We start from the raw sequence: 14,211 nt of genomic DNA, 5'->3' as shown, positions 1-14,211 counted from the left end.
TACAGACAAACAAACAAAGCACACCCTGGAGTACACTTCACAACTAAGTCAATTCAGCAGTTACACAACTAACTTCAAACAACTCGTAACACTGGGGGGAGAAAAAGGTAACTTTAACTCCTGAGCCAATAGTTTTTCTTCACTTTGTAAAGGCAAGAACTACATTATCTGACATCCCACACTCCTGAAGAAATTCACAGATCTAACCACAGCATTTTTCTGTATTAAAATAAGGATCCCATAACTCCTGAAACACTGTTTCCATTTAATGAAAATACTAGTGAATATTATTTTTCCTGTAGTGACTGAATTTCCTAATTTAAAACAGGAACGTCAAGATTCAGTAACACCATGCAACAGTCACATATGTGAAACAAGGTGACCATACCCTATAAATATTCTCAAAGTGAAGATCTTTTTTCTAACATTCAGAAAGTATGCACTTCCATCTGATTTGTTGTATTTCACATCTGCATTCTGCTCCTCATATTTCTGAGACACTGCAGAAAAAAACAGGATTTGTGGTTTTTTTTAAATGCCATCTGTTCCCTGCATATTTTCACTTTAGGTCCTCATATGAGATCTGCAATGGAAACTTCTGTGTCATATAGGATTAAGGCTATAAACCAGATGAGTATAAAATGCAGAGGGCTGCTGCACTTCCCTACAAACAGCTGTAAAAAAAACCCTAATGCTATAAGGAAGTATCACCTGAAGCCTTTCTATCCTAAATACAAAATTTTTAATAAGTTCTTCTTAAAGGGACTTTCCTCCAGAAATGATGTGAAAGAGCATGAGGAAAAGCTGCTCCTCTCAAATCTGGGAATTTTATTTGCTCCTACCACTACTCTACACCTATATCCTTCCCGAGTCAGAAACTGGAAGTTTGAGAGACCAGTCTCCAAATTGATAAGCATTACGGGGAACCTTTAACTGCAATACCAGTCATCTTCATTCATGAAGTAACATTTGCATAAGCTTTTTTCACCTAACATTTTTATAGAAGCAATGTCAACTCTACAGTAAACTCAGCTCTGATGGCGCTGCAATTATCTCAGCTGTTATCTCCATTCCCCCTCTTTGCTATTTCCACACTTTGCTCAGGCACTTGCAACGTTTCAGAGTATTATCAACATTACTAACACTTGTGTCACTCACAGCTCGGGGGCGGGGAAAGGCAGGCTGACCTACCTGGTCATGTTAATATAAAAAGATCTTTAAGCAACACTCTTAAACCATTCCACCATTACTTGTAAGAATTTAAATAGCTGCTGTTCTTCTAAAGCTGTTTAAAAACTTGTAACTTGTGCAGACACCTACTGACTGCTCTAAAATCGTTCCAAAACAGCTCGTTACTAAACTGAACTGAATTCAAAGTCTTAAATGGATATTAGAAACGCTAGGCACGTTCTGATCACGTCCAGCCCCAGCCCTTTAAGTCAAACCACACGAGCCCTTAGGCCAAAGGGGCATCAAACACACCGGACACAGGGAAATAACTCTGACGCCCGAAAGAGCCGCCCCACGCTCGGGCCGGGCGCCGTTTCCCTCGAGCAGCCACCGAGCGGCACCTGACAAGTTCCCCGGCCCCGCTGGCAGCGGGCAGGGCGAGCCGAGCCCCGGCTGCCCGCAGCCCACGTGTCACCGCCGGGCGCCGACCGCCCCTTCCCGCCGGGGGCAGCCGGGAAGCGCGGCCCGGGAGGAGCCCAAGGGGAACGGCCGGGCCGCCCGGTTTCGTTCCCGGCCTACAGCGGGGTCGCCCCTGCCCGGCCCCCGGGACTCACCCGCCGCCCCCCCCGCCCCGCTCACGGACGGCCCCATGACAGGAGCTGAGCTCCGGCAGTGTCAGCGCTACGAACTTCCCGGCTGCACAGGAAACAATAACCCGCAGAGCCCCGGCCCCGCCGCCCGCCCCGGCCCGGCCCTGCCCGCGGGGCCCTCGCGCTGCCCCCCCCGGAGCCGCCGCGGCCGCGGGACCGAGCGCGGGGGGGAGGGGGTGGGGGGGCCCGGCCTGGCAGGAGGCCGCTCCCGGGCCGCACCGAATCCGCGATGCCGCGGGGGGCGGCGGGGCGGGCCTGGGGGCGGCGGGGGCCAAGTGAAGACGGAGGGGGCGCGGGGGGAGCGGAGGGGGCGGCGCGGGGGCCGCACTCACCGGGCGGGCCCTGGCGCGGCTCCGGCGGCCCCACAACCATAACAAAGCTCTGCCCAAAATGGCCGCCCAGCCCTGCCCGGCCGGGGGCCGGAGGGGGCGGGGCCCGCGCGCGCGCGGGGCGGGGCCGAGCACGCGGAAGGGACACGCCCCCCGGCTCCCCCTCCCTGGCCCCGCCCCGGCCCCCGCGCCTCCCGCCCCACCAATCAGAGGCGGCGGCTCGCGCGGCCCCCGGCACCGCCCGTCGGAAGGAGCCGCAGACTACGCGTCCCAGGAGACTACTCGCCATCTGCGCCGTGCGGATAGGCGGGCGGCGCGCCGCAGGGCGCTTGGGATTTGTAGTCCGCTTGTGAAAGGCTTGCCCGATGCGGTGATGCCGGAAGCCAGAAAGCAGGAACGGCTGCACAGCTCCCCAGGACAGGTTCTGTCCCACGGGCAGGATGTCGCTCCTCCGCCAGACCGGCTGCGGCCTTTGGGCTGAGAGTGACCGGCGCTGCTGCCCTCGGTATCGGCTCGGTGGGGCCTTCCGCGGCCCGGCAGAACACGGTGGGCCGTGCCGGTTCCCGCCCGGACCGGTAGCGCGTTAGCACCGGACGCCGTCGGAGCGCTTATGAGGGCACCGGAAGCCGCCACAGCTTGCGGGTCCGGGGTGGCGGCAGCGCCCGGCGAGTGCTGCCCGCTCGGCAGAGCGGCTCCTTCTCCCTCTGGACTGAACATATCTCCTCCGCTCCCTTCGCCCTCCGGCAGGCCAGTCTGGCTTTCTCTCCCAGCGTAGCAAGACCGGGAACTGCCGAGTCCCGCCTTCCCCCGGTGGGTGTCGTACCCCGGCAGGGAGCTTACCTGTAGCTTGCATGGGATGCCTTTTCTGCTCCTTTTTTTACTAATCGCTTTTCCCACGTGTGAGGAATTGCTCCTTTATAAGCTTTGTGAAGCCATTTATCCCTTGAAGAGGAGATGATCCATGGACAGGAAGCCATCACCTGTTCCCTGATACTCAGTTTTTTAACTAGAAATTGTTCTTGCAACAGTCAATACAACTTTAGAATTTCAGCTCACAGAGCTGCTTGAAACTAAGTATTCTGTAGTGGGCAAGTACTGATTGAATACCTATGTAATTATATATATATACACACATATCTCTTTAAATATATGACTCTTGTATTTGATAAATGCAGACTGTGACTGAACTTTGGGCATCAGACCAGCTCAGTGATTCATTGGTTTCAGACCTTCTTCTGAATTTTTCTGTTTTAGGGCATTGACAAAACAAATATGTTTCCTCTCATACAACGATGCTGCTTCAACACACCTTTCAAAGTAAGTTACTGAAGGATTTTTTTCCTGATTTATTTAAAAGTAAAATAGCAAAAGATAGGACTGCAGCTTTGAAAAAAAAAAAAAAAAGGTGGCTTCCAAGTTAGAGTGTGTCACTCAGCTTTTCTGGAATAGTTCATCATTTCTACAGCACTTTTAGGCAAAGCTATTTATTTTATCAAATCAAGTTTTATTGTCTCAAAGTCTTTTTTTCCTATCACTTTATGGAGTAGTGAGGGGACAGTAGCTGGTTTCTGGGGTGACCTCATCCTGTTTCTATATGAAACTGTTTTATACTTCACTCTGAGGAGGATTGATATATCTTCAAAGAAAATGTGTGGGGAGGGATAGGTGGGCACTGAATAAGCTTTGCTTGTGCACTCTGCAGAGTCCAGTTGCTCTTCATCAGCTGCGCTGGGTGCCTTCATTAGTTCAGTTAAAACCACTTGAAATTCAGAAGCAAACACAGCTGTGGTGTGACCTGACTGGAAAACCACTTGGTACAATATTCAGGAGCTTGTTTAAGTACCTGCAGGTCTGTAAGCCTGCACTGTGCAGTGTTCAGAACAAGTTTTGTGCTTGCAGCTGCAGAAGTTACGTGGCCCCAGTCTGCTGCTCCAGGGGAAGAATAAGACAGCCTGCTCTTCCTTGGTCCTCCAGCTGCAGAGACATGCACGTCCTCTCTCCACACCCCTGAGCCTCCAACCAGCATCAGTTTACACAGCCCAGCTCCGGGCTTTCCACACCTCTCTCCCCATCTCCAAGAAGAAAACCCCTGCAGAATCTGAGGCAGAGCCACAAGAAGACCTGGGATCTCTGAAGGATTGTCCCAAGCCAGCCCTTTACTTAAGCCTGGGGGGGCTAATTCCGTTTGTGGCCGTGCCGCTGGCCATGGCCACGCAGGGCACCTACAGCCCAGCGCTGGCCTTTGCTCAGGTCGCCTACGGTGCTGCCACAGCCTCCTTCCTCGGGGGAATGAGGTGGGGCTTTGCTCTCCCAGCAAACAGCCCAGCCAAGCCAGACTGGCTGAACCTGGCTAACGGCACAGTTCCTGCTCTGCTCGCCTGCCAAGCCCTGCTTTTCAAAGATGCCACTCAGGGAGCAGTGATGCTCACGGTGGCCTTAGGGATAGCGCTGCATTATGACACTTCACTTCTTCCTCCTTACCCCAGGTGGTTTAAAGTACTGAGGGTAGTGGGAACAATGGTGATGATATTATCCCTGTTGGCCACTGTAGCACTGAAAGCTTTCTTAGAAGGGGAGCAAAGTGATGATAGAAAAACACAGCAGAACATAAATTAATAAGGTATTTGTATGGAGTTCCAGGAGAAATAAAGACTGATTTGTGCTTAGCAGTTGTATGATGGCAGGGATCAAGATGCTTATTCTTGAAGCAAAATTATTTTCCAACTGATTTTGAAGCTAGTTCAGGAGGGAAGTATTGTAAATAGCAATTACTTCCAAGGCAAGCATGAGTCTGTCCTTATCTGTAGAACAAAGAATCTGAATGAGATGTTGCTGCTCTAGGAATTTAGAATGGAGACTCAAAATGAAATGGGTATGAATTACTCTGTGCTGAACTATGAAAGCATTTAATGACTATTCATGACTATGACTAACATTTCAAACTATGAAAGTTTGACTGTAATGTGTAATCATGTTCTGAGGTGCGGAAAACAACAGTAACAAGGCGAAAGCTGTTCTAGTTTGGTGTTTAAAGAAGTAGCAGAGCATTATGCAGAAACACATTCTACTCAGTTGTTGTGTTGTGGAACAAGACTCTTCACTCCTATTTTCAGAGGAGGTGCTGAAAGTCACAGAATCCCAGAATGGTTTGGGTCAGAAGGGGCCTGAAACATCCTCTCATTCCAGTCCCCTGCTGTACACAGGGACACCTTCCACCAGATCAGGCTGCTCAAAGCCCCATCCAGCCTGGACCCTTCCAGGGATGCTGTGTGAGGAAGTGATCAGTGCACTGGCAGGTAAGAAAGGACAGGTGAGGTTTGTTTGTAGTGGCAAGCCAAGATCAGCACTCACCTGAAATGTGTCATTCAGCTGCTGTGGTGGAATGGGGAAAAGCTGAAGAGGAAGCTTTGTATGGCTGACAAGGTGCTGCAGGGGATGGAAGGTGAAATTCCTGCTCAGGCTTACTGAAATTAAAAAGGCTGTTTGAGCCACCTCTTTGTAGATTTTCTTTGGATTTAGGGCTGCCCGGCAAAGGAAGCTGCATGCAACACAGCCATAAAGATCTGCCATACTCCTAAATGAAAGGACTGTTAACGTATGCTATGACACAAGGACTCGAGTGCTGGCACTAAGGGATCAGGTAATGGGACTGAAATGGGACTGAGCTTGTCTTCTCCCTCCTAAGAATCCATACATTTGGACAGGCTTGCATGTGGCCTGCAAACCCTCCATGATGGGGCTGTTACTGAAACCACTGCAGAAGCATATGCTCTATGTACTTGACTCCCCCTAGTACAGCATTTAGTAGAAGATACAACCTAAGTCACATAGATTTCTTTTTTGTGTCAGCTACCTCAAGAAACCTATGAAATGGGATGTGTGCATATTTCTTGTAAGCTTTTTATCAGTAGTAGTTAAGAACAGTGTAAGATGCAGGAAGAAAGCTGAAAATTACATCCACACGTGGTCTTAGGACCAGATAATCCTCATAGTTCTGTTAAAGCACTATTCTTCATTGTTCTACACCAAGTAAAGCACATGTTGTCCCTTAAAATTTTTTGTTCTGCAAAGAGCAGATGTTTAAGAAACCTGCCTGTCCTGGAGATGGAACCATCTTGTATGATGTTGCTCAAAGAGCAGCTCTGTACATCAGCCTCTCCCTTTTGCAATCTGTTAACATTTGTATGTTAAACAACTTACTAAGCACTTATGGGTACCAGTTGCTCTATGCTGAACTATGAAAGTACCCTATTAAACAATATATTTCAGAGCTTTCTGAACATAAAGGAAATAAAATTGAGTTTGTGAATAAAAACGGTTTTTCTGTTCCTTCTTATTTAGACATGGCATCTTTTAACATAGGTCCAGAGAAGAGTCCTGTCTTTATCTTGATTAGGTAAAATAGGTGCTGATGATCAGAGACCATAATCAACCAGCTTTGAAGTTTCATTCAAACATAACAGAATCAGTTACAAAACCTGAAGGTTATTTCAGACAACTGCAGATTCCCTCAAGCTCCATTAAACCAGAAAGTTAACAGGTAGGGATCAGAAGTAAACCTGTAGTTCCCAAACTAATAAAATACAGCTAAGGTAGTGTTTCTCAAACGGTTCCAAGAGGGATCCTGAAATACAAAGAAGAAAGACTACGAAATATTATCTGTAATTTCATCCCACAGAGGGCTGAATAGAGCTGGCAAGACATACTCCCAAGAAGTCTGAGTTATTTTACACTGAGAAGAGAAATGCATGAGTATTTTACTATAGAAGCTTGTTAATTCCACCACTCAGTCAAAATTTATAAACAACCTTTCCCTAGTGTTTTACTGGGAAATACGTTTTCCAATAAAAAGAAAAAATGACCTATTATATGAAAGTGGTAGTAATATAATTTACTAAGTTATGGAAGCAACCTCTTCAAGAGCAGTCCAGTCAGTTCTGAAAATACATTTTATTATGAAAAACAGTTTAAACAAGCTTATACTTGAAAAAAATCAAACCATTAATTCAGACACATAATAAATTCTTTGAAGTAAAAGCACACACAAGATTATGGAACAATTAGTGAAACTTTCCATCATCTAGCATGTTTTAGCCCAACTTTATGTTAGATTTTAGGACCTTGATTATTAAGGTACCTGCAACAGTCACCTTGGAGGATTTATCATGTAATAACTTGTTAATTTTACACAGGGGATATTGAACTAAACAGCATGAATGCTCTTTTGTCTACACAGTGCCAGGCTTCCTGTTTTGTGACAATCCAGTTGTGGTTTGTTGTTCCAGAATAACACTGTCTATCAAAATACAAGCAGCCTCACTTCAGTCTTCATGCAAATCATCCACAGCTGTGCTGAAAATACAGACAAAGTGTGCAAGAAACAACTTGAATCTAGAAATAACTCCAAATTCCTTGTAGTATTGTTTTACTACTATTATTGTGTCTGCGCTACGGACAAACTCCTTAAAAGCACACTGATATCAGTTTAATGCTAAATGCAGCTAATTACATCACAGAAAGCTCCATTGGCTCAAATTTGGAGGAGGCAGGAGACAAGATGTAGTGAAGGTGGTCTTGTAGAACAGCAAGTATTCAAGTCTCAGCATGTGTCACACAGAGTAAAAACACATTTGACTATGGGGGGAAAATATGGGGGCAAAAGCCTTTCCCTGTGTTTTTATACTAAGAGCAGTCCTAAACAGAATAGCCAATCTAATGAATAGCATTTGCATTTAAAATTCACCAGAGCTTACACAAAACAGAGCTCTACTGGCATCATTGACACCGCTGAGAAGAAAAGCCAGTGCTGTAGGGGAATGGCATTAATAGAACTGTGAAGTTAACCTTCCAGAATAGGAAATTCTCATCCACTCACCATTCCAATTTGTGGAGTGGCCAGAAAGTAAAGATCCAATTCATATTTAATGCCCACTATGTCCAGCCACAGAAAAGAGGCTTAAATGCATTAAGGTCATAAGTAGAGGCACAAAGTCTTTCCTGTGTGTTATCTTCTCTTCCTTGTTTTCTGCCAGAAAAAGAACTAATGCCATCCAAATCACCCATCTGATCTTACCAACAGGTAACTCCTAGCTGTTGACAGTAACCCACTTCCAGATTGCAAGTCTGGCTAAAGTGCCAGCTCAGTAACAACCTGATTAATGTCTCTAATGTGTTGGAATTATTTCTTCAGATTTTTACAGGGCAAATTCACCATTTATTTCGGTGAGTTTAATCCAGTTCTAAGAGGCATTCCTACTCTTTAACAGAATACTTCCTGAGACAGACACTGGATAAGCCAATTTACTTTGAAGGGCTTTTCCTTTTGCTCAGGAAAATCCCTCTGATCTAATTCTCCACTGAAGCTCCTGTGTTAAAAAAGGTTTCTGGCCAATGAAACAGGAAATCTGTGGAGACATAATTGACTCATTCCTTGAATGAGTTTTCTTCTTTGTGTTTTACAGCACAGCTACGCCTCCTTCGCAGCGGCTGGTGATCATGTTGGCAATTTCAGTCCAGCTGTCCATGTGAGGGTTATAAACTTCAACAGAGTCAGAGGTTACTGGTGCAGCAAAATCAGGACTGGGAGCTCGGCCTCCTGAGGCATAGAGAAGTCCATTCACAGCCACAACACAAACACCAGCTCTTGGGATCTTCATCGATGCAACTTCAGCCCACTTTTCCTAACAAAAAGGTGAAACATGAAGAAATAGCTTTAGGGCAAGCTCTGATTCTGCTAAAATAACTTTTAAAGCTTAAAGACTGAAACATATACAAAGAACACTGTGTATACACTTCAAAGGCTTAACTGCTGTATGTTTACAGTATCCAGAGGATTACCAAGACAGGAATGACAACACTTTGACAAGGGGTCCAAAGAGCAGATGCCGTACTGTCTGCACACAACACCGCTCCCTTTCTTCAGTCACTGCAAGATGCAGTCAGTCTCTAAAGTAGAGCGTGGTATAGTTTGAGGTGGGGGAAACAGGAAAACTAGATTCAATTTGAAAAGCAAAACAGATGTCACATGGGATTATGTTCTGCTTTTAAGAGTAGTTACTCTTCCAAAGAATATCATAAGAACATGAGCAATAACAGTCTGGAAAAAAGTTATCTTCTTCTAGTCATGCTGAAACACCACTACATTTTGATGCAGAAAAAGATCCTCAAATTTTGCAATAAAAGGTAACTCTTACCTTTACAATGAGTTTTTTCACTCTATTCAGATTATTGAGCTTTCTATTCCAGAGGGGAAATCTATCCTCTCATCTTAACCCTAAGAAATATTTACCAAACTACAGTATATCTGTGCATAATTAAACCATGACAACTACTTAGGACAGACCCTGAGATCACCAAAGCTTTTTTTCACTCAAGATTCCCAGCCAGTAGTGAAAAGGAAATGGAATTTCCAGCTTTTTCTTTTTAAAAAAAGGAAGCTCTATAGCATCTTACACAAAGCTGATGCAATCTACATTTATGAAAAGAAGGGACTCTGCCATACCTCTTCGAATGAGTATCTTTCTACACTAGCAAGTGCATCCTGGGATTCATTCCAGCCTCCCACAGCATAGATACAATCGTTGAGAGCAGCTACACCAAGATAGGCTCTTCGGGTGCCCATTGGAGCCAGCTCAGACCAGCGTTTAGAGATGGGGTCATAGACTTCAACAGAACACAGCTCTACTCCTTCACTGCTGATACCACCAATGACATAAATCAAACCTGCAGAAACAGTTTCTCCTCTTTTAGGCTTCATAATACAGACAGAAAATTACTGTCACAACACAAGTTTCAGCCTGACATTAAAATAATGAAAGAATGTCAGAAAATCCTCCTTTTGCTCAGTAGTAGAATACATAAAGTTTTTGCATGAGCAGCTTGAAGCCTGAGTACTAGAAGCTCTGAGGAAAGCAAAAATTAATTAAGTGCAGGGGAAGGAATTCAGAAGGTTGTAACTGTTGACCTGGCCAAGATCAAATACTTAGTAAGCACATTTATTGATCAAGTATTTAGACATGTCTGTCTTAAAATAACTTGTGGCAAGATTATCACAAAGAAAAACATGCAAACCCAAATATGGAAGATAAATAAAAGCAGTATCAGAAAGAGCAATCAACTGCTAAAAGACTAGCTGCATAACCATACTGGCAGCCATGTAAAAACTTTTTGTGAGATAAAAGGCAGGAGATGAGAGAACTTTATAGTCTTTGAATTCTGCAGAATTAAAAATAGACTATTAGAACAACAAGCAAGTGAGGCACAAGCATGTGTGACTGACAGCTCAGTACAAGACAAAGGTAAGAATTCATGACTGAGACATAAAGCTTCAGAATCCAATGGCTGTTGAAACTATTTAGGGATATAAACTTAACAATATTCACCTTGCATTTCACAACACCCAAAGCAGTAACGGGGCTTAGCCATGCTTCCCACCACATCCCAACTATTCTCTTCAGGATCAAATCTTTCAATTGTGTTGCCAATCTCTGCTCCAACCCAGCCTCCTGCAAATAACAGCAAACACAGGAAGGAATTTAATGGCACAAAACTGTGTATTAGCTGCATTTTTAGACATGCAGTGTACTGTTCCAGGATAAATTCCAAAATCAGCATGCAGTCAGTCTACAATGGAAATAAATTAAAAATAAACAATAATTAATCCACAGAGATTTAGCATGTATGTTAATATTTATGGATACAGGGATACAGCTGTTTTCCAAAACTTAAGTTTGCGAATTTGCATCACCAAGACGTAATATTTAAGATCGAATCCATGTACAAATTCTATGAATTAACATCTAGGTGAAGTTACACCTAGAAAAACCCCACAACTTACCCAAAGCATAGATGGCACCATAGCATGTGCACACCCCCAATGCACAACGGGGATGGTTCATGGAAGCCACCGTTGTCCATTGCTTAGTGACAGGATCATAGCATTCAGTACAGTCAAAAATCATTGAGTTGTCCTCACCTGCATAATAAAAGCAAGAAGAGTCAGGGGAAATGCGATCTTTTGGACTGCAGATATGGAAACATTCTTCAACTTCTTCCAGGACAGGCAACATTTGAATACAAGATTTATCTTTTGGTGAAACAGCCAACGTAGCAAAAGCTCCATGTATAAAAAGAGATGATTATATATGAATCATCACTGGGAACCACTTTCATCAATAGTTCCCCGAAATGTTACTGAAAACATCAGAGAGGTAAACAACAACAGTGCTGCACGTTTTACTCCTCAGCACAACTGACTGGGTTTTCAAGACCAAAGAATGAGCTCTGCAGTGACAAAAACAGTACACAGGCATTCTTTTGTGATGGACTTGGTAGAGTTACTCATCACATCCTTGCGCAAACAGACATAATGAGCCTTTCCAGGCAGGCAGTGCACAAGTGGTCTGTCCTGTGCTACTGCCTTTTATGCTATGGGTTTCTCCTAGACTAAGTAAGAAAAGAAATTCCATTTAGTTGTGGTACATAACGCCCCCAGAATAGCCAACATCTCTGAGTATATCTGCACACATCTATATGGTAACCTGTCAGTAGCTACACCATGAGGGGTGAGCAGCTTAGTAAAAACTGGCCAGTACAGGATCCCTAACAGGCATTCACAGAGCAGTGACAGTAGAGAATCAAGGAACCCAATTCCTTTGTTATTACACCAAAAAATTGTATTATCCTCAAAACCACTTAAAAGAATATTAATTTTGAAAGTCTCCATACATGAGTCCTCTAGCATTCATGTAAGAAAGAAAGCTTATTTCAGCTGTTACCTCCAATGGCATAGACCATTCCTCCCACCACAGCCACCCCCAGCCCGCTCCGGGCCTGGTGGAGAGAGGACACTGTGGTCCAGTAGTGGCTGAAGGTGTCAAACCGCTCCACACAGCTGAGGGCTCTGCTGTCACTCCAGCGTCCTCCCTGCAGTCGGGTGTACCCACCTGGAAAGCAAGTGGAAAGGCCAAGTAAGAGCCTCCTGTTCATCCTCATGCTCCTATATCTAAACCATTAAAAATATTACATTAACAGCCATTAGCCACTTCCAGAAGGAATTGGATTTTTCCAAGTAGCTGCATTTCTCCAGCATACAAGGAAGAACAGTTGCATTGAGGGTCATGGAAATGGCTGAGCTAATGCCACAACACTACAAATATTAGAAATTATGTTTTAAGTAGAAGACAAGGATCAGCCAACAGCCTTTGCTCAATAAGCCTATGCTGCTGCCCATAGGGTGAAACAAACATGTTCTCTTCCAATATAAAGCTGCAGCTTTGCTGAAAACTTGGAATTTCAAGTATCTCATCATATGACCCAAAGTGTCCTGCACAGAGAAAACTTCCAGGCACTGAACAAAATGTGCAGTGAATATGCATACACCACTCCAGCAGTGAGCCCATGGTAAATCCTCTGCTGATTTGCAGATTTACACCCAAGGCAAATTATTTTTGAACAGCTAATCTGTGTTTTGAATGCCATGTCACAATGACAAGAAATGTGAATGCTGGACTCCTGTGCAATTGTAATCAAAGCTGCTAACATGATAACTTGGCCATGATGAAACGTTTTTGGTATCTTTTTATATTTTGATTTTTTAAAAAATCCTTGAGTATCTCCTTCAGTACTGCATTCTGAGATACTACTTCATTTGTTTTATAAGGTTCAAACAGCCACATTCTAACCTACTGCATAAAGGTACTTCCTGGCTTTCCTCCGGGGGCGACCTTTAGAAGCCTGCAGAAAACTGCTGACCTTGTTCTCTTTGGGAGACTTAGAGACTTCACAATATTCTTTCAACAGAGTTTGCAGGGCCACCCGAAGACTGAAATCTGGAATACCTTCAAGAGTAACATGAACAGAATAAGAATAAAATGAGAAGAATTTTAAAAAAGGCACAGTGAAAAGTAACAAACTGTAAGCAATTCAGTTGTAGAAAAATTATTAACGCCACCTACAACAGCAGACAAATCAATGTTGGTTACTTTTATAAGGCATTTTCAACAACATGTGCTTATTTTTTTATTAGCTGTACTTATTTTTTTAAAAAATAGAGCTTGTTTGCTATAAATATTTTCACTCATCATGCTATTAATGTAAAGAATAGTCCATCAAAGCACAGTAACTCTGAACAACACATGGCTTGCTCACATACATGCATCCGATATTCCTTCTTTCACTTACTTTCTATGTATTTTAACAGCCTTTGTGCTGGTAGCAGAGGGAATCGAACAGGCTCCAGTACCTCTACGACATATTTCTTTCTTTTCCCCACATCCTTCAGAATCCATTGCATCGCTGCTGTGAAAACCTGGTACTCGTCCTCGATGCTCAGGTCCTCGCTCCGCAGGATCTTCACGAGCTGCTCCTTGGTGAGCGCCAGGAACTCCTCCCCGCTCTGCACCTCCAGGAAGTGCGCGTGGATGTAGCTCTCAGTGAACTCCAGCAAGTCGTGACAGGCGATCTGCTCGGAGAACTGGAAGAGGCCGATGCAGTTCAGCGGGTCGATCTGGCCCTTGAGGAACTCGCAGCAGAGCTCCACCACCTCGGTGAGCTGCAGCATGTCCGCGGCGACGATGAGCTCCTGCACGTTGTGCTCCGCGATGCTCACCACCCCTGCGGGCACCAAACCACAGCGGGGTCCCGCTCCAGCCTGCGGCCGCCGGGCACCCGCCCCTCGCCCCGCCGCCGGCCCTCACCTGTGTAGATGAAATCGAGCAGCGTGTGGAAGGTGTCCGCCTCCACGCCCGCGATCCGCACCACGTCCCGCCCGGACTCCTTCATGCCGCCCGCGAACAGCGCCGCGAAGTACGGGCTGCTGGCCGCCAGCACCAGCCGGTGCACGGAGAACGCCTCCGGGCCCACTTCCAGCCGCACATCGCAGAAGCTGTGCCCGGCGCGCAGCCGGTTGATCTGGGCCAGGAGGAGGCGGGCGTGCCGCTCGGAACTGGAAATGGAGTTGGAGCCAGAGGCGCCCTTACCCATCCCGGCACTCGCCGCCATCGCTGCCGCGGCACCGGCACCCCCCGGCGCCGGGCCCGCGCCGCGCACGCGCCGCGCTCCGC

At 45.6% G+C, this 14,211-nt stretch overlaps 3 protein-coding genes across 5 annotated transcripts in view; 1 reads left to right on the top strand and 2 right to left on the bottom strand.

Moving 5' to 3' along the window:
* Nucleotides 1-2,454, bottom strand: part of GPBP1L1 (GC-rich promoter binding protein 1 like 1) — a 32,138-nt gene extending 29,684 nt beyond the window's left edge. The window contains exon 1 of one of the 3 annotated variants that reach the window (XM_072932667.1): nt 2,436-2,454. The gene's annotated coding sequence lies outside the window, so the exon portion shown is untranslated. Of the gene's footprint in view, nt 1-1,784; nt 1,861-2,152; nt 2,295-2,435 lie in introns of those variants that run through there. The other 2 variants (XM_030278854.4, XM_030278855.4) reach the window with 2 other exon arrangements.
* Nucleotides 2,455-2,515: 61 nt separating this feature from the next.
* On the top strand, nt 2,516-6,464 carry TMEM69 (transmembrane protein 69). The gene is made up of 3 exons (XM_030278858.4): nt 2,516-2,959; nt 3,404-3,466; nt 4,049-6,464. Exons 2-3 carry the CDS (start codon nt 3,422-3,424, stop codon nt 4,763-4,765), a joined length of 762 nt encoding a protein of 253 aa, XP_030134718.2. The 5' UTR covers nt 2,516-2,959; nt 3,404-3,421; the 3' UTR covers nt 4,766-6,464.
* A 616-nt stretch (nt 6,465-7,080) lies between these two features.
* IPP (intracisternal A particle-promoted polypeptide) lies at nt 7,081-14,211 on the bottom strand. The gene is made up of 8 exons (XM_002195060.7): nt 13,846-14,211; nt 13,331-13,762; nt 12,832-12,987; nt 11,926-12,093; nt 10,986-11,123; nt 10,531-10,653; nt 9,651-9,871; nt 7,081-8,829 (listed from the first exon to the last, which is right to left on the bottom strand). Exons 1-8 carry the CDS (start codon nt 14,147-14,149, stop codon nt 8,605-8,607), a joined length of 1,767 nt encoding a protein of 588 aa, XP_002195096.3. The 5' UTR covers nt 14,150-14,211; the 3' UTR covers nt 7,081-8,604.

This window comes from Taeniopygia guttata, chromosome 8 (genome assembly GCF_048771995.1).
Source record: "Taeniopygia guttata chromosome 8, bTaeGut7.mat, whole genome shotgun sequence".
In the NCBI taxonomy this organism is placed as follows: domain Eukaryota; kingdom Metazoa; phylum Chordata; class Aves; order Passeriformes; family Estrildidae; genus Taeniopygia; species Taeniopygia guttata.
Note: the sequence above shows the minus strand (reverse complement) of the source record. Positions and strands in the feature narration are given on the sequence as shown.

What these genes read in the sequence shown, in the direction of transcription:
- TMEM69 (XM_030278858.4), top strand. Translation starts at nt 3,422, where the DNA reads ATGTTTCCTCTCATACAACGATGCTGCTTCAACACACCTTTCAAA. An exon ending in GCTTCAACACACCTTTCAAA is followed by an intron (nt 3,467 to 4,048) that starts GTAAGTTACTGA and finishes TTGTGCTTGCAG; the next exon opens with CTGCAGAAGTTACGTGGCCC.
- IPP (XM_002195060.7), bottom strand. Translation starts at nt 14,149, where the DNA reads ATGGCGGCGAGTGCCGGGATGGGTAAGGGCGCCTCTGGCTCCAACTCC. An exon ending in GAAGTACCTTTATGCAGTAG is followed by an intron (nt 12,094 to 12,831) that starts GTTAGAATGTGG and finishes CTTGCTTTCCAG; the next exon opens with GTGGGTACACCCGACTGCAG. An exon ending in AAAGATACTCATTCGAAGAG is followed by an intron (nt 8,830 to 9,650) that starts GTATGGCAGAGT and finishes CCTTTTTGTTAG; the next exon opens with GAAAAGTGGGCTGAAGTTGC.